The 25,282-nt window shown below is 38.1% G+C and overlaps 1 protein-coding gene across 25 annotated transcripts in view; it reads left to right on the top strand.

Annotated features, from left to right (window-relative positions):
* Positions 1–25,282, top strand: part of PDE1C (phosphodiesterase 1C) — a 388,068-nt gene that overhangs the window by 210,427 nt on the left and 152,359 nt on the right. For 14 of the 25 annotated variants that reach the window (XM_083822144.1, XM_083822164.1, XM_083822155.1 and 11 more), the window contains one exon: positions 3,469–3,531. The exons of 10 other annotated variants lie outside the window; for them this stretch is intronic. In XM_083822144.1, the coding sequence (XP_083678270.1) occupies positions 3,469–3,531 (63 nt within the window). Of the gene's footprint in view, positions 1–1,897; positions 2,088–3,468; positions 3,532–25,282 lie in introns of those variants that run through there. One more of the 25 variants, XM_083822157.1, reaches the window with a different exon arrangement.

Consider the following 25,282-nt stretch of genomic DNA (forward strand, 5'->3'; position numbering starts at 1 on the left):
ATGCTGAAGCAAATGGGGAAAACAGGGTAAACAAAGACAAGACTAGCTTTCTCTGATGCCTACTTTCTAATGTCTGCATATTATGTCTTAATTTGGAAAACTGTTTTAATGTAATAAAGGCAAATATTAGAACACTGACCTGCTTCTTTTGCCAGATGTTGGTTGAAAGGATGTAATTTGGGTAGCATCTTCCTTCAAAGCATCGTACACACACAGATACAGTAAAAGCTTTCAATCTGAATAAGGAATGTGTTACCCAGGCATCAGATTTTATAAGCTTGTGATAGGTTTCTGTCTGTGAAAGGAACTCAGCTTGAGGAACAGGTATAGAACATAAAGGAAAGCATGAACTCAATACGAAAGACAAGAAGTTAATATCTGTTTTGAAATAAAATTATTGACATTTGGTAATTATGTATTTTCAATGCATTAATAAATGACATTCATACTTTGGTCGGGAATACACAGAGAAGTATTTCAATGGCTACTAAGTTTGTATGAAAAGAAAACAAAGACATCACATGAAGTTAGTTTAACTATACTGAGGCTTTTCTCTTTTGTAAGTAAGACGTCTAACATACATTTTGAATAAGAAGGTACTCAAACAGCCATAACTATGCATTTAATAATTCTGTTTCAGTTCTGCAGTGTTTCCCCACACCACAAATATTTTTCTTGAATGAATATGTTACTACTGTTCTTCTGAAACTGAATTGGAACTCAACTCACTGAAAAGTAGAAAGCTTTTTATTTGATGAGAAGAATAGGTATCAGAGATCTGAAGAAGGACTTGCAAGTCTGGAAGCATGTCTGCCAGCTCTACCAACTAGTCTAAAACATTTAATCTCAAACAGAGGTCTTGATATAATTGCCAAAGCATAGACATCCTGAGTTGTTTCACAAAGCCACATAGCCTCTGGCTTCAAAAGCGTGTGGGTCTTCTTTAGGTCTTGTTTGCCAAGCCTTTTGCTTCAAATGCTGAGGGCACTGCAAACATCTTAAGTATGTTTAGGTGACTGATTGTCACCCATATTAGTGTGTGAATTCGGGCTGAAATACAGTTGAAAACTGTGTTTTGCCAAACAACCAGGCTTCTTGTAGATGGTATAGAGACATCTTTTTGAGTATGTTTAAGTCTTTATAGAGGACTTTCCAGTGCAAGAAGAAACACTGCTGGCTAAAATGTGGAAACTTGATGTGTTCTGCCTGCTTCAAAGGTTTAAAATGTGTTAACTGATACATAAAAAAAACCTGTTGTTCAAAAGCTATTTTATCTCAACTTACGTATAGTGTGACAGTCTGCTTTCAAGCAGTGTTGAATGTGGATTTCTACACATGGCTCTTCTAATCTAGTGTGAGGAGATACTGGCAAAAATATTCTGGTAAAGGCACCTTTCATCTGCAAGGATATCTTTTGGGCAATTTTGACCACCACCACCATCTTACAAAGGAAAAGAACGACCAAGCAAATAAGTGAACGTTGACTGAATGCTCTTTGAGGTAGGATTGATTCATTCCCAAAAGCTGATGTCTTTGAAGCAGAGCTAATCGGGGGAGAACCATACAGTGGATAATTGCTCAGGTCTAAATGGAGCTCTGTGACTGGATCAATACATAGAGGTCTCCTGGTAGTTTTCTTGCATACCAAGTGTGAGAAAGCTTCCAGAAGATCATCATCTTAGAAATGTTCACATTACATATTTAGTCACTGGTGAAACTAACAGTTGTGACTGAAGATACCTTAAAGCTGTTTCTCCCCTTGTGCTTTGAATAAGTTAACTGTCTTCCTTCATGCTGACCTTTTCTAAACCACGCTAAAGCATGCTTTGTAGACAGCACATGGCCTCTTTTTTCTTTTTTTATTTAGTGTATATTCAGCTTGATGAATACTCAGAACTTCTAACTGACTAAAACTATACTTGATAAGAAACGGAAGGAACCCACGTGACGAATGCATCCAATGCAGCAATTTTGTTTTCCATGAACTACTTACTCTTGCATGGGACTGCAGCACCTCATTCTGTCACTAAGAACAGCAGTGACGTATTATTTTTCATGATACAGAGAGATAAAATAATCTCATTGTGGTAAGTTAGCTTGAATTGTCACTTCACGTTGCTACGCCTGAGACATTTGTTCAGCATCTGTTTACTGCCTGGGTCTTATCAACACTTCCCAAGCTGTACTGTTTGGAAACCTTAGTCTTGAAAGTTTGCCAGTACTGCTGAATAGTTCCAGTAATATATATGTATTGTTTTACTACCTGCTTTTTGACTTCAGTAAGGAGCTACCATAAACCACAGGCTGAGTGGCATAGGGAAAGTCTTACAGGGATTCAGTGGTATGACACTGGTATCCTTTCCAAAGGATACAGCAATAATAAAAGGGGAAAACAACCTAGGCAACTGGGTAGATTATGAGACAAAGCAATTATATAGATCTTCAAAGGATCAACCAGCTCATCAACTTGAACTTACAGTGTCCTGAATGGAAATACGTACTTGTTTTAAAATTACACTGGTTCTGTTTATCAGATAGGAATGTTATTATATGGTGTGAATCATCACAGAGAATAATAAGCTACAGACCTTGCGGAAAGGAAGTTGCCCTTTCTGGAAAAATACATTTGCAGGGAAGTATTGCACTTTAGGTAGTATGACCTTGCCTAAAACTCGTATTTCCCCTTTGCTTTGTTTGTTATGTTTAACATTCCAGTCCTCTTATTTGTTAGTTTGGGGATAATCAGCTGCAGGTTTGCAGCTCTGTTGGAGCTTCTTAAAATGAATTAAAATTCACTTTTAATATTAGTTCAAAGTACCTCTAAACCTCAGCTAAACAGTTTGTTAAATTTGATAGGTCACTTTTCACCAATTATTTTATTATTGTTAATAATTAAAATTATCTAGTTAGTCTTTTCTCATCTGATATTCAAATATATATATATATAAATCCCTTGTATCTACTGCTAGTCTAGTAAAATATCATAAAAATTACTTTGTCTGGATGTTTTCCACTTACTCCTAATGTTATGTAACAGAAATAAATTAGAGGGGAAATATTTTGTTATTTGGCACTTCTCAGATTATGAAACAGTGTTTACTCACTAAAATACTGAGCTCATTCCATGGAGGAATAAGTCTTTAAAAGGTATTATTTATGGAAAGAAGCTGTAAACTTCCTTCAGATTTTAAAGAAGGATTTTTAAAAGATTAAGGGTCAGTGGTGAAACCTTACTGAAACTTCACAGGCTGCTTAAAATAATTTATTTATTTATTTTTAAATCCAAATGCGTAAGGATATCCAGCAGCCTGCAATCAACTCATTAAGAGTTATTTATTGTATCTTAAAAAAATATAACATATGCTGTTCTAGCCTGTATAACAGCATTCGGAGTTCAGACTGTTTTTTTACCCTACAGAAAGGTACTGTGAGAAATGCTGAAGAGCTGATGGATTTTCTTTATTTCAGGAGCTTGTTGTGGGAAACAGTCATCACATTTGAGCGACTCCACAGTCTGATAATTCACATACGGTCAGTTACTGTGTGCATGTGTGGGTGTGGGGTGTAATAGGGCAGGCAAAGGCAGGATGACAAAATTTTTGCTTCGGTTTTTGACAAGAAGCTATTTATGTGGCTTTAAAGAGAAGGAAATAAATTAGCAGGTTGAAACTCTGGCTCTTAAAAAATTCCTACTGATTTCAGTTTGAACTACATTTCCCACTTAGGATTTTTGGAGGTCTGTTCTCATCTGTCTTTCTTTCCATCCCTCCCCTGGACACTCACCCCTCCTCCTGTAGGCTATAATCAGGACCGAACAGGAAGACTGTAAGGACATGGTCTCCAATACCACATACAAGACAATTCAAATGCATTTTGAAATTAGTTGCATTGTAACTAAGCAATGATGCTTAGTCAGAGAAATTATTTCTTAGGCTTTCATTCTGCTCTTTTGCTGGATCCTGATTTCAAAATAACCATCCAGATAAAAGGATATTTTATATCTGAATAATGAAAGAGAAGTGCAAATGAAGGGTGGCGTGCTGAGGTGTGGGGATGGAGCTAGAGCTGACCTGGTAGACTACCACCAAATCCTGCCTGTCTTAGAAATGCTGCCTTTTTTTTTTTTTTTTTAAACAGTCTCTATTTCTCTGTACACAGCCTGTTTCACACTTCAGATTAGTTTTCTTCTCTCTGTGTTTTCATTTAACTCACTGTATGTACTGGAACCCACAGGGGTAATTGCCGAAAGGTCGAGTGGCTTTCAGGATGGAGTTATAAGCAACTAATACAAGTATTCGGGACTAAAGCTGTGGCACAACTGTTGAGTTAGACAAGTAACATGAACAGTCTCCAGGCCTGAAGAACTAACAGTCTAACCAAGACAAGCCCAAAACAGCAACTCACACTGGGAAAACCTGAGGAATGGGAGGAATTGCTATTTGCTTTGTTCATTCCTGCTATGCTGTCAGTTGCTGCCTGTTTAATATTATTAGGGGTGGTTGTTTTCACTGTAGTGTTTGGCTTCAAGTGCCTAGTTGATTTTGTTAACAGCTCTTGTTAAGAGTGGAATTCATCTTGCCTAATTGTTTTTGTCTGCCAAGGGGACATTTAGTAGAAGTTGACTCTTCTGAGTCACCCTTTACAGAGGAACTGTAGAGGGAGCTTAAAGAGAAGAGCTTGAAGAGAACAGTAAACATCTATTCAGATGGCCAGTGTTAGGTGATGTGACTCCAACCCTGTTTTGCCATGCTCATTTCTACAGGCCTATATACATACATGACACAGGCTGTGGGGTTGGGACTGTATACCTGACCTTATATCTCATAAGGCTAGCTGTTCGTTCATTTAGTAGGGAACTTTTTTTTTTTTTTTTTTTTTTTTTTTGTGGAGTATTATAAGCATGGGAGTGTTGTCCTTGTTTAGGTAATGGTAGATTATCTAGAGTTTGCTTTTGTGCTAATTTGTCTTAAATATAAGCCCCTTTAACACCTGTCTCATGTGAATGCATGTATTCTTGACTAGAAAGGAAAACACGTATGTTAGGTATTGCATGCATGTGGAAAAATTTATTTACCACTGACTACCAGCTTTCCATTGCAGACAGATCTGCAATTAGATCACTGAATTAAAGAATTCTTTTCCCAGAATCACAGAATTCTTCAGGTTAGATCTCAGGAGGTCCCGACACCAACCCACCAACCCCCTGCTCAAGACAGGCTCAGTGATGAGCTCAGACTAGGTTACTTCGGGCTGTATCCAGCTGGGTCTGGAAAACCTCGAAGGATGGATCCTGTACAAACCCTCTGTTCTACTCCCTGGCTCTCCTCACGTAGAAGTTCTTCACCCCCGGTTGGCCTTCCAGTGCACATATCAAGAAATTATCCTTGACAGTATCCAGAAATACCCTGGTTTGCCTGAGAGGACCAGCTCTATTCTTTGTATTCCCTGAGTACTTTTCCTGAATAGCACATATGCCTGTCCATCACAGCATGCCAGTTGTGCACCTCATTCCACCATGTCTTTTATTCCAACCTTGCTGCAGTTTGGTGACTAGTTCCTCTTGTTGTCTTTTTTTTTTTTCTTTTTTTTCTTTTTTTTTTTTTAAATCAAGCAGGAGGATGTATTTGTGTCTGTAAGTTTGAAATAGGTACCTTTTGCTTTACTTTTAACAGTCCTGGAGTGTCTCTTGTTTTTCTGTTGCACCATCAGCTTTCCAACCTTTGAAAACTGTGGATTATAATATCCCTCCCATGCCATTCCTAATTTAAAGCCTTTTCTCCACTTTGTTATGGGGATCTCAGCACCCCTTAATACTCAGTGAGGACCTCATGTCATAAAATACCTGTCTACAACACCAGTTGCATAACCAGGCAAGTTGCTCTCTGCAGCTTCCTGAGGAGAAGCAGAGAGGGAGGTGCCAGTCTCTGCTCCCTGGTAACTCATAACAGAATGTGTGGGAATGGCACAAAGCTGCAGCAGGGAAGGTTCAAACCAGACATTAGGAACAATTTCTTTACCGTGAGGGTGCTCAAACACTGGAGCAGGCTTCCTAGAAATGTGATTGATGACCATGCATGTCAGTGTTTAATAAGCATTTGGACAACACCCTCAATAATATGCTTTAATATTTGGTTAGCCCTGAAGTGGACTAGCAGTTGGACTAGAAGATCTTTGAAGGTCCCTTCCAACTGGACTATTCTATTCTATTCTATTCTATTCTATTCTATTCTATTCTATTCTATTCTATTCTATTCTATTCTATTCTATTCTATTCTATTCTGTTCTGTTCTGTTCTGTTCTACTCTATTCTATTTTTCTCTATTCTATTCTATACTATGCTACGCTACGCTATGCTACACTATGCTACACTACGCTACTCTTCCATCCTGGAAACCATCATGAATGCAAAAAAAAGTAGCTAAATAAATTCAAAGAATTCAATCTCCTAAAAAATTATTCTTGAAGCATGTATCAAAAGCTCTAACTAGCTATACTTCATTATCCCTACTAAATAGTTAAGAGATTATATAGTTGTGTGATTACTGTATTCGAAGATGATGGATATAAACAAGATAAGTTCATGTGTTGTTCATGCTGGGGTAATTCCATATTCCATATCCGAGACCTTGATTCTCCCACTGCACTGAGCAATGAAGTCTCTTATTGCATTTTGTTTAACCAGTGGGACTGTCAGTTTTGTTCCATTATAGTTTCTGCTGCAGTCAATCTACCTTAATGTTATTTAACCATCGATGCTCCTGTGGTGTACAAAAGTGAACGGGTATTGCAGTGTATAGCACTCCTCAGTGTCTGCCTTTGGTGGGAAGGAGTTGGTCTTATATATTGCCTGTTAGCAGATCTTCCTACATAATTATCAAATCAAGGGGAAGCTGACAGCCCATGCTCTTTAAAATTGACATCCCTATATTACTTCAAGATATTGATTGCACAGCAAGTTTATAATATTCTTTTTTTTTAATTTCAATTGCATCCAATTTTAGGATAACAGATTCTTTTATACTCCTGAATTCTTACAAATGTAATCATTAATAAATTTGCAGTAGTTCTGTGGTATGCATGAACACATTTATCATTTTGCAGTACCCCTCCTCCATTCACAACAACCTCACAACTGCAGAAACAACACATAATGTTGTTTTCACAATTTTACTGCCCTTCAAATACAGTCTGTTTCTAGATTACCACCTCTGACTAGACTGACTGAGTACTTGAAAATTTCTCTTAAATGATACAGATTTTTTTTTTCTCCAGAATCATGTTGGCCAACACAGAATTTCTGTTATGAAAAAAAAATATATAGTTCAGGATAGCATTGTGAAGTATATAGATGAAAGGTAAATTAGAGGAAAATGGTTGAGTGATTAAGTTACTCAGCTGACATACAAGAAAGTCATGTTGAAGCATCTATACTAGGTTACAATCTTGCTTTCACAAAACATTGAAGAAGGTTTGATTTCATTCCTTTGTGGCATTAGAAGTGAACTTCTGAAGCTTTGCTTTTCTTTATTTTTTATTTCATGACTCAGTTTTCTTGTTTTCCAAACAACTCAGTCTGTGATAAGATACTGAGCTTTTCTAGTGTTGGTACAAGATGTTTTGGCTGTACGTTTCAGTCTGAGATGCAGATTATGAATATTCTTCATATATGTGCAGTGTAATTTATTCTGGAGCACAGTGGCAAGAACTGGAATGTAATGGAGGCAGTAAGGATCAAAACCACCTGGATATCCACTTACACTGGCAGAAATAATGGAGAAGCTTTCACAAGACTTTTTCAAATCACTAGCTGGGAAATTCTTTTTAATGATGGTTCTCCAGTTTGCCAGACATGTCAGTAACAAAGATATATTGTGGTGATGCCTGTCCAGGCTTTTGCTACATACTGATACTAGTAAATGAAGTGGAATCACCTTTTTTGGATTGGTGTTGGTTGTATATGTCTTGCAAGTAGTTTGTAGGTTAAAGGCTTCTTAACTGGTGTATTGCCTTTTGCCTGCTTTTGCATGGGAACTCTGACTCTGGACAGAATTCATGGAAGGATGAGCTCTGCTCAGCCCAAAAAGGTAGTCAGAAAGCAAACAGATGGGACATAATATTCAAGAGATTGAAGGGCTCTTCTGAGAAATGATGGGACTCCCACCCTGTGAATGTTGCATTTTCTTGGTAACTCTCTGTTACAAAAGTTAGAGCAGACAGAAGAAGATTCTACAGCCTGGTGATGAAAATGCTGAGGCTTTGGTGTGAGGAAAGATTAGAAGGATGAAGACCATTTTATTTAAAGATGAGATAAATCAGACTGGATATTTTAGTGTTCTTGAAACAGCCAATTTTATAGAGCAGGCGTTAGCTCTTTCCCAGAGTATAACAACCAGAAAAGAGGAAAGTAATAAGAAGCAATTCTTTCAATTCGATAAATATCTCTGTCCTATCAAGCTGTATATTTGTAAACCAGTATCAATAAGGTAAATAGTTCATTAGGATTCACAGTAGTACCAGCTACTTCTACAAAGAATGAGAACAGCTGCAGTTGTTTTATATATAATAAATGTTTTCTGAAGGCTATAAACTTTGGCCATTATCTTACTGATGTGCTCTGAACTTTGCTTTATGAGCATTTTTTGCCCGTTTTTAAATATGATCCTATCTGAAGGGCAAGATGTGCCAAGAGAGAGAGACAGATAAGTAGTTAAGCAGTCCAATGCTCTTCTTAAATCTGTTTCTGAAAGTGCTATAAGAAAGCCAAGTTTGCTGAGAATTGAATGAGGAACAGCAATATTATATTGTACCCATGTTCATTTTATATTACAGCATCCAGAACTACAGTGTGAGAAGTCAACCCTAGGGACTACAAAAACCTTTTAAGATGATGATGGAGACTCCATTAACATTCTGCACATTTTTTTTCAGAGTATATTTTTCTTTCCTTTTTTTTTTTTTAATTTCTCTGTTAGATTAAAAGACAAAAATATTAAATATTTTTTCTTTTCAATATACAGGATGATTAGAGAAGATGAACTTCTCTTTGTTAACTATGTAATCACTTACTGTCATTCAGATATGAATTTGATTCAGCTGAGTGATTTTTAAAGAACGCATGCATGAATTCCAAAGTGAAATGTATTTATCTACGTTGATCTAACAAATACTTTTATTTTGTTAATAGGAAAGGGAGAAAAAGTGATGAGAAAAAAAAGTCTGTCAGCTTGTTGAAAATCACAAGTGATCCTATACTGGTTTGATTTAATTGTAGTGCCAGCAAACTTTTTTCATTAAAACTTTTCAGAAAGTAGCAGTCTGAAAGAGCTGATTGCATTGCGTATCTTTAGCTAATACTGTATGGCAGAAGGATGAAATGAAAAGAGAGCAAACTGAAACCAAGGAAAGAAAAGGTCTTGGGCAAGAAGAAAAGGAAAAATGCATGTATTTGAATGTTTAACTCATTTTGCTGATGTACAGTAAATTTCTGGACATTTCAGATGAATTGATTTTGGATGATTGGATGTATTACTGAATGATAAAAAGTTTCAAACTTAGTCACTCTTTCAAGAAAATGACTGTGGAAATAACTTGATACATTTTTAATACATTTTGTCTTTCACTCAGACTGAGTTCCTCTCAATCGGTCTACCTGGTGCCTTAATACTTGGGAAGTCCTCATGCTATAAACAGGGCTTCATGCAGAGTGGGGTATTATATGCCCACAGCAGAATGGCAGAATCTAATCCCTGCATTTTACTAAAATACAAATTGACTTCCTTTTAGGGTTTTGATGTTTAATTTCATTATGGACTCATTGCCTCCAGTCTGAATGATATCATGGCCCAGACTTGGGGAAGAGAAGGGAAATTATTTTTCAATGAATTTTAGGGATAAACTGTCATTAGATGCTTATAATCACATTGCACTGGCTTTGAAGGGAGGCTTAAGAAGATGAATTTTGCACAGTGAATGGATGATGGGCATGCAGAGGGCCTATTAATTTCCTACTTCATGAATTTTCAAGTGAAATAACTTTACCTGACAAATGGTCCAAATGAGTCAGAGGTAGGTGACGGCTAAAGTAGAAGTTAAATGTCTTAAGTGATATTTTATTGTACTAATCTAGTCAAAATACCATAAGTAACTGCAGTATTAAAGGTGCATGTAGTATCAGACAGAGTCTGGAGGGAGGAACAGTATATTTTACTGGATCAAAATGTGACAGAAAATGAAGAAGCCTTTAGGCAAACAAGCCTGCCTTCAGGTACCTCTACCTATCTATAGGTATCTATAGGGCCGTATCTCTATGGCCCTGTAGCTCTTTCTCCTTCTATCACAGTTGCAAAAGTGTTAGTTCCACAATTCAGAATAAGGTGAACCACTTCTTGGCATGGAAATAGCCACTGGTTAGAGCAGCAGGGGTCAGAGTCACTGATTAGTCTCTCCAGCTAGTGTTATTAGCTTTCCAAATGTCACTCCTTACTCATTTCACCTACTTGAGTCTGTCATGTCCTTTTGTGCTGATGATTCTGAGAGCAAGTTCGACATACAGTGTATAACAGATGGGCAGCTAAAGTAGCTGACTGGGATAACATTTTAGCTTTCTTTAAGGGGCATGGATTCTTTTCCTCCAAACATTGTTTTTTCATCCCATAATTGCTCACATGTTGTAGGAAACTCATCTAAGTCAAACTGTCTATGTCTGCATGGTTGAGAGAACTGGGCAGAGGTCTGGGATTTCCATCTTTGCAAGTCTATGAAAAGCTCATCTGTCACCTATGAACTGAACATGTTTGGCTGTACTCATCTCCATCTGAAAACTGGAGATGGATTGTTGCTAAGTAAACTCAGCATTTGTTTGTAGGGAACAACCAATTGTGAAGCATGCGGGGCACAGACCTGTAGCTGCAATATTCACGCTTCCATTCTTGCGAACTTGCCAGGCTAAGATTGATTTTTTTCTCAAATGCAGAAATTTTAATAAGATAACTTTTTAGTGTTTCAAAAGAAAGAAGGTTTTAAAGTTGCATTTTAAAGTGTGTACTGGACAATATGGTTTTTCTTGTTTTTTAACGAAAATATGAGAATGTTGGGAGAAAAAGGGAGAAAAGAAAGAAAATAGCTCAAGTCAGTTTTACAAAATGTGTATATGACTCATTTTAGGATTGACTGAAGCCTCTATGCTCAACATCCAGATTGTGCTCTGTTCTGCTAAAGGCTATTTAAAAATGATATTCTAAAGTCTGTCCAGCTTGTCCAGCAATACCAAAGTTGGATAATACAAATGAGAGACTGGCTGAGAAGTGAGGAAAAAGGAAATCGAAATGGTTGGCTGTATGTGGTTTTCAGGCCATTCAGTGAGCTTGCTGTGTATATGAATGTTGCACATTCATGTTAATGCTCAGTAGGGTGAAATCTGGAGACACACCGTACCTTATTATTTTTCAGATTCTTTGCATCTTGACTTGAGATAAATTGATTAATGTAGGCTAAAGAATAGTGTTTCATGGCCTAAATATCCATTAGGGAAGTTTTATATACGTGGATATCCACTACTGACTAACTTTAAGAAGAATTTTGGATAGATTTGGACATTGACCTATATTAGGATGGCAGTTCTTATTTTCCCTTGTTGGTAAAACGCAAATTGGGTGAATGAGGACTTCATTTATACCATTAAACAAATGTAGTTTATGATGAATTGGAAAGTTTAAGTCTTCTCATGCAATAAAGTAGTTCTTTATTATGCTTGGGATCAATTAGGAGACAAAAGGTGATGCTTAGAAAAGATATTTTTATCAAAAGGCCCAGCATTACTTTAGTAATTAGAATCCCTGTGAGTTAATATCACACAGATCTGAAAAATGTTATTTGTTCATATTTATAGAAAATCTCTTAGTGCTTCTGTATTGCTTTTGACTTTCCCTCTTTTTAAATGCTTGACAAAGGGGCCAAGTAAGCCTCAAGTAGAAACAACCCTTTGCACTGAAAATAGATCTCCCAAACCGCCAAGGTTAACTTTCTTTCTCTTTCCTTGTTTTTCTTTCCCTCTTACCCTCTCCTTCCTTCCTTCCTTCCTTCCATCCATCCATCCATCCATCCATCCATCCATTGTTTTTTTGCTCTACATGGAGAATCTCATTTAAAATGGTGTAATAGAATGGCAGAGTTTGCATTTAAAAACTGTTCTCTTCCCATGGATGTACCAATTCTCTTTTGCAGCTCACTATGTTATACTAAGTGTATAAGCAGTTGCTTTTGGCCACTATAGAGAAATGGAAGGCCAGATTGAAGCTATTGATGATATCATGTCCATAGTGCTTTGTAACTCTTGTGAAGTTTTCACATTTTGAGAATTGCCACCAATATAGTTTTGGAATGCCATAAAAAATCAAACATCTTTGACCTAGGCAGAGTTAAGAGAGTTTTTGTTTTGTTTTGTTTTTCAAGTTTTATGTAGACTACAACTTTTATTTCTACCTGACTTTTGCTTCCAATTTGAAGATAGGAACTTCCACAGGTATTATTTGATAAGCATTCCAGCTATAATAAAGTTGCAGTGCCATCAATTCATTGCATTATCAAAAGGCCAATTGCTTAATGTACTTGAATTGGAACTTGCTTCAGGCACAGTAAGAAAGCAACTCTGTGATGAATGGCAGTTAAAGTTAAAATTGAATATGCTGCTCTGGAAAGGTATATTGGCATTTGCTTTTTGCTTTAACTGCAGAATTGTTTCATGAAGAAAAGATTGAGTCTAATAACAATTGGGCTTGCTTTGCATAATATTGTCTTATCCATGCTATAAATCTTTGCCAATATCAGATTCACAGGACACAAAGCTCACAGACTCCTCAAAGCTTATTTGTGAAAATGCCAAGGTTTGAGATTCTGAAATGAGGCTGCTATTAAAAGATGCTAAATAGGCTTTTTCACTTTTGCTATTGTTGAGAAATAGCTTCTTGTCTCTACCTCCTCTTTTAGGAATCATGCACATAGAAGGTATTTGTGAGATGTATTGGAAACTAATTTGAGTTTTTATATATTAAAGGTGTATATACAGATAATCTAGCTGAAGTTCTCACACAGCTTCTCTTGGGATTTTGCTATTGTCCTCAATTGCAACATGTCCAAATATAGCATACTTGAACTTCAGAACTTTCATTTTCACTTGATAAAAAAAACAACTACGAAGCGGAGGTAATTTATTTTTTGTCTGTCTTTGTTCTGGAATAGTGAAATTTTGTATTTCATTTTTTCCTTGGTAGTCTTGTATTCAAACAAGCATGTTCCTGATAGCACTTACTATAAAGGAGGCTATATCAACCCTCCAGAGCTTGAGAATGCTTTCTACCACCTAGCTCTCTGTGTGCTTTGCAGCTGGGTCCTATTTCAAGTTAAGATAAGACTTGCATACCATCCTTCCCGTTGTGCCTGGTTTTCCATGCAAAGGGCAATCCAGCCTGGGGCAGAAAGTGTTTCCTAGCAGCTATGTTGTGCATCAGTTTGGCATTGTATGAGAACTCGTCACTCTTCTAGTCTGAGTTTCTCCAGCTGATTAGACCCATGTGTTCTGTGTTATTTCTCTACATCCTGCTCCTGAATTTTGAGGCATGGGTTGTTGCACACATTAGCAAAATCAAGACTAGCAAAAAGGTCCTGAAATATGTCAGTAGTATCATCATTCTAGTCACTTTTTCAAATAATAGCCATTACATGTACCAGAAAAAAAAATACCTCATGCCTTCAGAGATAGCATTCTTTGTAGTTTTTCAGTCATCTAGTTTGCCTTTCATTTAAGAATAGTGTTTGGTATGCTTGCATGTATATGTAGGCAAATTTCTCCTTTCCAGTGCTGGAAGAGTAAGTCCTGTAAGATTTGTAATGAGGATCTCATTTCTAATGAAGTGTTCAGTGCAGCTCTGAGCCCTTTTTATTAATAGCTGTTGTAGAGCAGTTTATAGAGCAGTTTATTATTTCTTTAGATCACTGCTTATGTGAAATCATTCTTGAAGTATATATGAACAGCTAATGTTCATAGACTATTGTGTACATTTGATATCAACACTGATTATAAACTCATATGTCTTGTTGGAGCTTTCAGAGGAACTGGGTTGCCTCAAGGCCCCAGCACGTTCAGTGACACGGTTCTTAGAGAGATCCCTGTGAAAGACAAAGATTTTAGCAACTGCTCATAGACTTGAGCAGCTCATAGATTGAACAACTGCTCAATCCTCAAAATGCAAGTCTCAGAAAGCTTAAAACATAAAGCAGAGGTTTTAAAAATAAATCAGAATGTTTATGCAAAAAAATGCAGTGGCTGGTGCCACAAAACACATGCATGATTTTTGATGGGTGGAAAGTCTCCCAGCCAGTTGGTTCCATTTGGATCCTGGCCATGTAAGGGTGGTTTGGGATGGAAAGGGCTCTAGACAATTTGGCATGGAGGTCTCTGGCTGCAGTTTTGGATAAGTCTTTGTGTCAGAGAAGGGCAGGAGGGAGGTTGTCTGATCCCTGTGTCTGTCATTTTCATGGAAGGGTCTCTGAGTCACTAGCAGATGGGACTGCCTTGTCCTGGGGAAGTGATTCTATTGGGGCGCCCTTCTTCATCAGTACCTTTTCCTTCTCCTCCTCAGTCTCTCAGGCTGGGCTGCCTCATTCTACTGGTCTTCTCTGTACCCGTGCAGAGATTTCTGTCCACTTTGGAAAGTGTCAGAGTGAGTTTCTACCCTTCAGCACATTTGTCAGGGTGTGCAGAGCAATCCTTTAAGAATGCACTGTGAGCTGTGTTGCTGTTTCAGGATTGCTGTATGCAGGAATACAGGAGCAAAGGGTACAGGTATAAAAGCTACACGCTGTTTTTGCTTCTGATGCAAGTGGCTGAAGAACTCAAATTTCCACCCCCCCCGTGAATTAATGCCTTCCCTCCCCACACCCCGGTCACGCAGGTTTGGAGGTGAACAGAAAGGAGTGTAGATTGTGAGGACAGCTACAAATAAGCTGTATGGTTTATTTAAGAGAACTGTCCTGAAGGAGTGACACAGTAACCTTGGTTGTGACCTTCCTCATTGCTGCTGGCTATTACACAGAGCGTTTCTAGAATTAATCTGGTGCTCTGACTCAGCCGTGCTGACGTGGTAGACCTGCTGTAATCAGTAGAGGAAATTTGCTCTCACTTGCAAGCTAGTGTGTAGGCTTTTCCTCCTTTTTAATAATTTGTTATGAAATGTGTCTCTTCTTGGCTCCTTCCCTAACAGAAGAAGAAAGCTTAAGGATTTTCCCTGTGCAGTCCTCTTAGCAAACTCTTAATATAGAGGATTTTAGTACTGATGATTATATACAGTGCTAGTGGTGTCGTTCAAATTGGAGCAACTGTTTGGTATTTGCTAGTTATGGTGGCTGGTTATGGTGCAGTTAACCTGCATAAGCACTGGCAGGACTGGAGCAGGTGAGTGTGGAGTTACACATGGGTGCTTTTTATTTTAATCCTCAAGGATTACTGCAGAGTTCACTCACATAACAACAGCATGAAGAATTTTGTATGTAAGTATCGATAACCATGGCACATTTGCACATCAACTGCACCTTGATTGCAGAGTGGCTATGAGCTACATATGCCATTGTGTTTCTTGGGTTCATTTGGTGGATGTGGTTTGCCTGGGCAACACCAAGGTAAAAGTGGAATGCCACTTGGCATTCCCATACAGTTCTGCTTTTATACGTTTAGTCCTGAAATACAGTATATGGCTTCTCACCCTCCAGCACAAACCTTGTCTTGATGAAAAAGAATCAGGAGTGAAAAACTGAATGGTTATTTTCTCAGGCTTATGAAGGACTGTTAGGAAACCATCAAAACAACCTCCTCTGTGTGAACTGAACCAGATTTAAGTTGGCAGAAACCAAATGACAATCCATAATTTACTCAGCTCCCTTGCCCATCCGCTCCTCCGCACTTACAAAAACCTTAATCAAAATATTTGAAGGTAGTTGACAGAGCTGAAAGTGAGTAGCTTCAGTCAAACAAGAAGAAATTGGTGTGATGTTCCAGATACTTTGCTTCTATAAATGGACAAATATCTCATTAAACTCCAGTGGAGCTTAGCTATTTTATATTGGCTGAGAATTTAGTACCAGACATTTTACATCATACTAATTATGCATTAGGCACTGCTTTATGACTGCTCCAGCATTTTGATGGAAACAGATTTTAGAATTTTGTTTTGGGAAGTGCAAAACACTGCAGATAAAACTGCCACTTTGAACTCCATCTCTGATTGCTCGGAAAAAGGAATTGGCTGCTATTAGGAATAGCTGCATAGCGCCCAGAGACTGTAAATATCAGAAGTTGATGTTTCTACCAGAAGAGTTTACATTTAGTGGCTGAACTGTATGTGCTGGTAAGATGCACAACAAAATTCCCCCTGAGCACATCTTTAACTAGTGAACCCACCAAGGCATGACCACAGACACACAGGTGCTCATGCTGTAGATTTGTCCTGTGCTCATTGCCTTCCCCACTGCATTTTTTCCACCATATAAATATCGGTATGACCCACATCTACTGGTTTTAATCAGGTAAAATAAAAAAAATGCTATTATCTTTTTGAATGTGTTATACTTTATCTGATTTACAGAGACTATGGCACTAAAATTTCTAATTAATACATAGTTGTATAACTGCTTGTTTGTTTTTTTTCCCTACCTGGTATCATTTTTATTATTATTTTATTGTTAGGTTTTTATTCTATTTACACACTTCAGACTACAAATGAGAGTCATGGAGTCATGTTTATGATTTATTTCATGGGTATAAAAATGATGATATGCAATAATCCTCAGATATAGTAAATACTTACAAAGACACATCACTACACTCTTTCCATTAATGTAAAGGTTGAGCATGCTCACTGGCGTAATTACTACCTTTTCATTTTCCCCTAGAAATGTAATCATTAAAATTAGTTGACAGAAAAATCTTAAGAGACCACTAAAACAATAAGCATGAAATAAAGAAGGAAAAACAAACAAACAAACAAAAATTTCCCTCTTCCTTCTAAATGTTCAGAAGAAAACCATTGTTTCTCATGGAACCTCTGTCCTACTGCTTCTGCTGGAAAATGTCCTCAGTTATGGTTGTCAAAACAGAGATGCAGCTGGTGCTAGTGGGTATGCTTGAAGGCACATTAATGGTACATTACTGAGATGACAGATTCATGATTATTTTTCACCATCCTTTATAATGTGATGTGTGTGTTTTTAATGGACTCGTGCTTTATTTTCATCTTTGCTTTCTATCCAAACATATCAAACTTTTGGTCTGAAAATTTCCAATATTCATGACGTTTTTCCTTGGGCAGCAGGTAATACCTAGTGGATGACAAATGACCACATCATGGAAAAAGCAGACAGGCAGCTTTTTCGCATGTGAAAGAATTCTTTTTATATCCCCTCTATCTTTGCACTGACAAAACATAAATATACATGCATAGAACTAATACAGGCTCAATCTACCCCAGTCGGTGGAAGAGGCGCACTGCTGTCTGCAGATATGCTGTTCCTGGACAGAATGATTTCCTTGAGGGATTTATTCAAGGGATTCTTTGTCACAGTGAAGCAATGAAGCTTTAGGCTTGTCACGTGGCGGGAAATGAGGATGTCTCTGGCCAAATGGTCAGCGTGCAATGAATGGGATTTGTCTGGTCCAAAATATTGTAGGAGTGAATATCTTAAAATAGAGTAGAAGCGCTATCTAATTTGTAGTCATCAAAGCTCTGATCCTAAATACAGCTGCAAAAATCCCTGTATTGAGCAGAGGGAGTCCTTTCATGGGGTACAAGCAAGGAAAGCTAGTCAGGGAGGGGTTGGGTGTCTGTGAGAGAGCTAGAGCTTCTCTTGCCCCCACAGGGAGAGGAGGGCCCATGGAAAAAATGCTGAACCACATAATTCTTTCAGCAATTTCTAGAAAATACATTTCAACTTTATACAGAGATTTAAAACAAGCAAGGGGAAGGTTTGGAGAAAGGCAAATTTGTTGGTTTTGGCTCTTGCTGGCTTTAGGAAGATAGCTGGAGGCATGGGGGAAATAAAGTGACAACCTGAAGATCATAAAACTGGTCAGGAGACCCCAGGCCTCCCTGACTTCCATGCCAGCACCCCATGCGTTGGCCACACACGTGCCAATAGATGCAGAGTATAAAATATAGATAGACATATGGCACTGTAGAGCTGGCACAGAACAGGAGCTCTGTGCAGAGCAGATGTCACCGGGAAGGTTAGGTCTACAGCCCACCGTCCTTTCTTTGGCATTGATATTTTGTGCCCAGAACCTGTCCATCATGTGTGGTGGCAGCATGTCCTTCTGACAGATGGATGTAAATGTGTGCAGCTTGGAAACCTAGTTGAGCATCAGTCACCTCTATTGAAGAATAGTGTTGCTGACTGAGAGGGACACGGAAAGCTGCTCTGTCACATTTCTTTTTTTGGCTGTAGTTTACCTAAGAGGATGTTATCTGTGTGTCTTCACCCCCTGGTCTCTAGTATTGTGCAAAGCACTTGAGGTATTTGGTTGTTGTTCAGGTGGCTTAACTGTGGAGAATAGAAGTTGTTGAAACTGTGGAAAAAAAATACAGCAGGGCTTATAACCAAAAGTAGCACTGAAAACATGCTAGCTGCTTTCCAGTGCAGCTCCTGCCCGAGAGATTCCAGAGAGGAGGGAAAGGGATTGCCTAGGATCAGAGTGATGGCAGGCTCATGTTACCTTAGGTACACAATTTTCCTTCCATAATTTAATCCTCTTTCTTCCTCAGTTTTGCTTTCAGACAGTAATGCAAATTCATTATTCATGCAGTAAATTAATAATGCTGATGAGTGGGGGGCTTAATAGATAGTACTTTCTGGTGTTGTAAAAATAATGCTCCCTGAGAAAAAAGATAATAGTTTTGAAGATGGGCTTAGTCCTGCATTCTGAATCATCATACAAAGCAATATATGCTGCTGTTCTAAACTTGCTCATCTGTCTATATTGTTTTGGGGAAAAAAATAGAATGTTGAAGAGCTACTGAATACACTTAGCATGTATTCTGCATTACATATTCAGATGGCATATTTCTATTGTAGCAGGATTTAATCCATGTTTTTTTATCTTTTCTCTTTCTTTTCCCCTAGCTCCTGGAGCATGATGTAGTGAAAGAAACAGATTTTTTTTTTTTGACAAATAGTTTTTAAGTGGTACAGTAAAGTATATCCTGGAAATTAACATTCGTTTACTTTAGGTGGGTTGTTTATGTAACGCTTTTTCAACACTGTGTCACATTCTTCTTTGCTGTATTCAGACTAGTTGATTTCTCACTGGTCTCTTGCCATATTTCAGCGAATGTTTCTCTTAAATTTATTTCTTATTATTTTCTGAGCAATAAGTGTGTTCTGGGAGAAATCACTGCAGCATAAAATTCCAGCAGACCAACAATGCCTTTGATGACTTACATTCATTACATTTCTTGAATCCTCCTTTCTCCCAGTGAAACACTATTTGGACTACAGATTTCTTTCTCCACCTTTAAAGGCTGCTGCTGTTGCTTACCTCTTAACTAGCCACACCAAATTGTTCAGTGTAACGGAGGCTGAAAAAGATCAAAGTGTTGCAATTGAATAAATGTTGTGCAGCTGTGGATATTTCATGCACAGAAGAGTCCTAAGGCTTCCTATTTAGATAAGTGGTATTCTGAAAGCAATCACTGCTACTCTTTGCCAACACCAAGTTCTGGGAGGTAACAAATAGTGCTTTGATGTTCTCGGGATCAGCCTGTATGGTGCCATATGCCAGCCAATTATCTTAGTGTCATTAGACACAGAACTAGTGTTTCCCACATGCCCGGATCATACAATTAGTGTACTTATGTGAAATGGGATTGCAACATTGCATAGAGTCAGAGGATAGACCTAGTTTGTCCAGCCAACTTTCAGTTTGCCAGGAAAAAGCAGCTATGTTGTTGGTGGCTACTACAACCAGAAGTGGAAGCTCTTAGCTCTGCGTCAGTCTATGTATCCTAGATTCATAGTAAAAATTAGGTTGAAAGAGACATCTGCGAGCCATTTATTTCAGCCTCCTGCTATATCTCCTGATTTCTCAAATATGATGTCATCTACAAACTTAGGATGCATTATATCCAACAACCCAAGTCACTGATAATGATATTCAAGCGGATCTCCAACCACTATAATTTGGTGTGTTGGGTCTAGCCATGTCTACACAGAACTCAGAGTGGGCTAAGTTCTCCTCCTTTTGAGTGAGTTTATAGCCTGTTTGAGGGAAGTGAGTGTTGAAACTGCTATAGTAGCCACATTTAGAGGTAGTTCAGGCAGAGCTGCAACAGCATGACTGCAGCCAGAAGGAGCCAAGGGTTGCTGCACAGCAACTGGAAAACGTGGTGAATTCCTGAGACATGCTGGTGTTTTTCTGAGCAATCCCCACTTGCATTCTTTCTCCTTCTGGGTTGCTTTTTCCTTACCTCCCCTTGAATACCACCTAGTTTTAAGGAGTCTAAGTGGTTTGTATTTATAGTGGGAGGGAGAGGATTCTAGGGAAACTCTAGGGACTTCTGGCTGCTGTCAGTTTTACAAGAGAGGAATCCAGGTTAGGTGAAAACTGTAGCTGAATGACTCTGAGGTCAGAGGAGGAAAATGGGGCAGGAGGAGGAAAATGACATCAGTGTGGGTTGTAAAACAATATCCATCAGTGGAACCTAGATATCATGTAAGGGAACCCCAGTCTTCATGATGGACCACTACTGCAGCTCTCTTGTCAGGGTTGCAGCAAGAGAAGACAGGCACGGTATTCCTCCTCTCTTTGTCAGGCCATGTTGATTTTTGCTTTTCTCTGAGCTGTCTGCCTCTTACTTAAATGTTTGATAATTAGAGGCTGTTGTGCATAAATGAGTGGTTGCATTATGATTATTTATTGCATAAAGCCCCATTTATTCCCATATTCCCAAACAACATCTAAATTTCCTGTTACTCTTCTACATCTGTTGTTCATAATAGTGTTTTCTAGTCAGATGTTTCATCTTTCTTGGAAACATGCACCCTGAGCACCTCTCTCTTTTTGTGCATGAAAAAGGAGCACAAATGAAATCCTCTGGAGTTTTGAAGACATAGTAGAACAAGTACATGGGTGTTTCTGTGAGCATTTTTAATGCCAAGTAACTACTGACCTTTCTGACCATCTCTTTCAATGGTAGTTGTCAAACACAATGGCCTTTTACTGGAACCAATGTAACTGTCTGCTCTGCAATGTTTGAAAGTAACCTTTTCTGAAAGTGGTGATATTTTAGGAGTTGCTTGACAGACACCATTTTTTCAGAGGTTTACTTGTGCAAGTAATCTCAGTTGTCAATAGATGTATCTATCTGATTCAGCTTCGGGCTGTGGAACTACTACTACTCTATAATAACTGCAAGGAAAAATGAAGATTTTTTTAGGATCTGGAGCTTAAGTGTGTGGTGGCATAATGTTTCTAAAGAGATTAGATGCATCCTTATAACAACAAAAGGTCTTGTTTCCCTTTCCTCTATATAATTCATTCTCTCTACATATTTCTAGGGAGCAGTTATTATTTAAATATTTCTTTTCCTGCTCTTTTAATCACACCTTACTAGAAAAATAGCACTCATTATCATTTGTGCACTTGTATAAATTGGACTCAAGATCATTACAGAATTACTCTCCTGTTTTAACAGAGATGTCAAACCAGTATTTCTCTCACCATTACACAGTGAGAAACTTCTGACGGCTGCTTATGTCAAGCTGTGAGAGTGATTTTAAAATTAACAGGAATGTAAATTATATAAAACATTTCTCATTTGTCATGTCCATGAAAAGCCACCATGAATTCATACATGCTGTGGACCTGTGTGAAAAATCTCTTGTTCCATCACCTAGGTACTATAATTATTATTTCTTTCTGTGCATAATCTTATGAATGACTTAGTGTAAATAAGAATATGTGAGTCTAAATGACAGACTTTCATGCCATTAAATAGTAAATCTTTTGGTCATTATGTGCTACACATACAGAGGAGTCCACCAAGTGTCTTAGACTCAAAACTGAAAGCAAGTACAAAGTAGAAGTAAACAAAGTATTAGTAAAAGAATATGGCTTTCTAATGAGATGATGTGAATTATAGCAAAGCTAGCTCTTCACATTAATTCCACATCCCCACCCCTCCTTATTGCTTTGAATTCAGCTCTCTCATCTTCTGCTGCTTGACACATTTGCAATACTTTCTTTCTGGTTAAAGTTGTGTGAATAATTAGGTTATTTTTGTTTTGCCTTTTTAATTCCATCACTGAAGAGAAATATTTTTGGGGGAAATGATTTTTGTGCCAAACTGAACGTTTTACTTAACTCAAAAACACTTTGCTTCTGGATCTGTTTTGCTTTCCCAGAAATACAGTAGATTTTCTTTTAATGGACATGAAAAGGTTTTACTTTAGAAATAAAATGTTTCTGACTTGTCAGAAATTTTCACTTACATCTTTGCATGTTTCAGATTGACCGGAATTTCACATCAGCTTTCCTGCTCTGGAGCAGCAGTTTTAAAGTGAATCAATTCCCTTTTCAAAGGGTTTTCTGTGCTTGTCTCCTAATAATTATTCCACGCACTTTTTATAAAGTTGCTGTCAACTTACAGGAGCCTTCTCATTATCTATTTTACCTACTCAGTCACTTTCTTCAGAATGTCTCCATGTAGCCCCTCAGGAACTACTCTGTCCGCTCTTGGGCCTTCTCTTTATTTTTTATAGCCATGAAGATGAAAAGCCTAACAGATGTGGAAGGTGTCCTCTTTCTCACCTGCAGGCTGAGCAGAGATGGGCAACTGTGGTGCAGGCCTCCCACACTGCACCACCCTGGATTGGAGGCTGATGTGGGGTGAACTTGGAACCCTCCCTAGTGGGGACAGGGCATTCAGCTCTATCCTGGACCAGCCTGCATTTCACTTCACCTAATTTCTCATTTGCTGATTTTTGCAAGAGAGATCTCCTATCCCCTGGAGCCTGGGCTGAGATCCTTGGACCTGTTTCATCTGAAGGTGATTAAGGAAGATGCTCTCCATTGAAGCACTGAGTCCACATGGCAGACTAAGACCCATTTCTGCAAGCCGTTCGGAGAGAATTCCCACTGGACTCGTTACCCATGCTGTACCTTTCTTCTTTTTATGTTCCAAGGCAGTCTTTCTAACTAGACCAATTTTGATGTAGTGGTGTATTTAACTGAACAAGCAAGTTTATAAATCTGTCTAATGTTATGTCAGCCTGTCATTTCAGCTCTTAGGTATCGATTTAGTGACCTCTTTCTTTCTTATTAATCAAGCCATAATCTGGCTTCTTCCATCACTTTAGTCATAAATCTTATTGTTTGTAACTAAATAGAAATACAAACAAACAAACAAAACAAAACACTTCCTTTCTCATCTTGTCTTAGCTCTCTAATAGTTTCTGGGCATCTATTACTTACGTATTCATTTTTTCTAATTTAATTATTTTGCTTTCTAATTTTCCATGATGTGCCCTCTCTTTTTAATTTGTCTGAGTAAATTATACAGTGCTCTGTGAGGACTGTTCTTAATAAGAGCTTATGAAAGGGACTCTCTGAAACGACATCATAGATTTTCCTTTTCTGTTCCCTGTCAGTGTCTTTTCTATCAAAATCATTTCATTTATAAGTTGAAAGATTTTTTTTAGAAATCTAATTGTGTTGTTTTGGTTTTCTTCTGTCTGTCTTGCTATCCCCAGGGGAAAAAAATGGTGAAAAGACTCAGCTGGTGAGATTTTAGGAATGTAAATATACCAGATACTTTCTTGTTGGACACCTTCAGTTTTCCTGTACCCCTGGGGAGCAGTTAACACTTGTAATTTTTTAAGTGAACAAGAGGAAAATGGATGGATTCATGAAAGGTCAGCAAATAATGACACACTTTGAAGAGTAAGCAACCCCATCCACATTCAGAACACCTTTCCACATTCAAATGAACTTAGGTGTAGGTTAGTGAGATGAACAAAAAAAAAAAAAAAAAAAGTAGTGATGTAAACACAAGATATAAGACCTCACTGAATTAGCACTTTTAGTACCATTAGGCATGTCTGGATTTGAACCAGCTACCTGGGAATGGAGAGGAGAGTCACAGCAAGTTGTAGGTGACACCAAACCTAGGAACTGTTGGGAGCCTTAAATGTGGCAACCTACTTCTCAGAAATATGTGGTGTTACCAAAACCAGAAAGGTGGTAGGTATTGCTTCAAATCTATTTTATCTGCCACTTCAAAATGTGATTAGTGAGAATTGCACATGCCTGGTGCTAGAAAATTCTTGAATATTTGCACCTTCTGATGGATCTGTAGAGCAAGCAAGCACAGAAATGAAGTGCTACTTTCTATATAGTCCCTCTCAAAGTCTTTCCAATATTTTTTCAAGTATAAGACATCTGAAGGCTAGGAGTGGAGAAGAAGATGAGTTAACCTTAGAATGTTTAATTTGGTAAAGATCTGATGGAAATATAAAAGTAAAAAAGCCTGTATTTGTGGCAGAGTATACTGATTTCCTGTCACAAAATGCCTGTTAATTTTGCATCTGTCTGTAAGAAGGTATCTCAGCTCTATTATTCTCTTTGTGACTGTCACTTATAATGTTACATTACTGTAGTGTCTAACGAAGTATTTATGGAATCTCTTCATTGGGAAAGATCAGAAGGAGAATCATGAGACTTCTATTGAAGTCTGTTTCCTCAAATATCAATCTATAAAAGGAACAGACTTCCTTTAGATAGGTAAGCAATGGAAAAGAGCTGAGACAACTGTGCACATCCTGGAACGGGAATCCGTGCTGCACGGATTTGCTGCACTCTGTGGGTGCTCCTATGGCTTTCAGAGTCACCTGTACCTCCACAAAACCTCATTTGGCTCCTCACAGGGAGGTACAGGGTCTGTACCTCGTGAATAAGCAGAGTGATCCGTTGTTCATTTAGGGGTGTATCATGTTGCTAAACTGTCTGCAGGGAATGATGATTCTGTCTTGCTGTTCATGTTAATTTGTCTCACTGTGAGCTGTCTGTTTTCTGGGAGTTATGCTACTGGTATAATAAAACCCAGGAGATTATTAGAACTGAAAGTGCTAACTGCTGGTTTGAAGTTAAATGTTTGGCATAGGACTTCTGAAAGCTCTGCAGGAGTTTGGGATGGAGGTGGATCCAGGCTGGGAACCACATAACCATCCTGTGGGATGGCAGAAG

Source organism: Anser anser (genome assembly GCF_964211835.1).
Source record: "Anser anser genome assembly, chromosome: 2".
Taxonomy (NCBI): Eukaryota; Metazoa; Chordata; class Aves; order Anseriformes; family Anatidae; genus Anser; species Anser anser.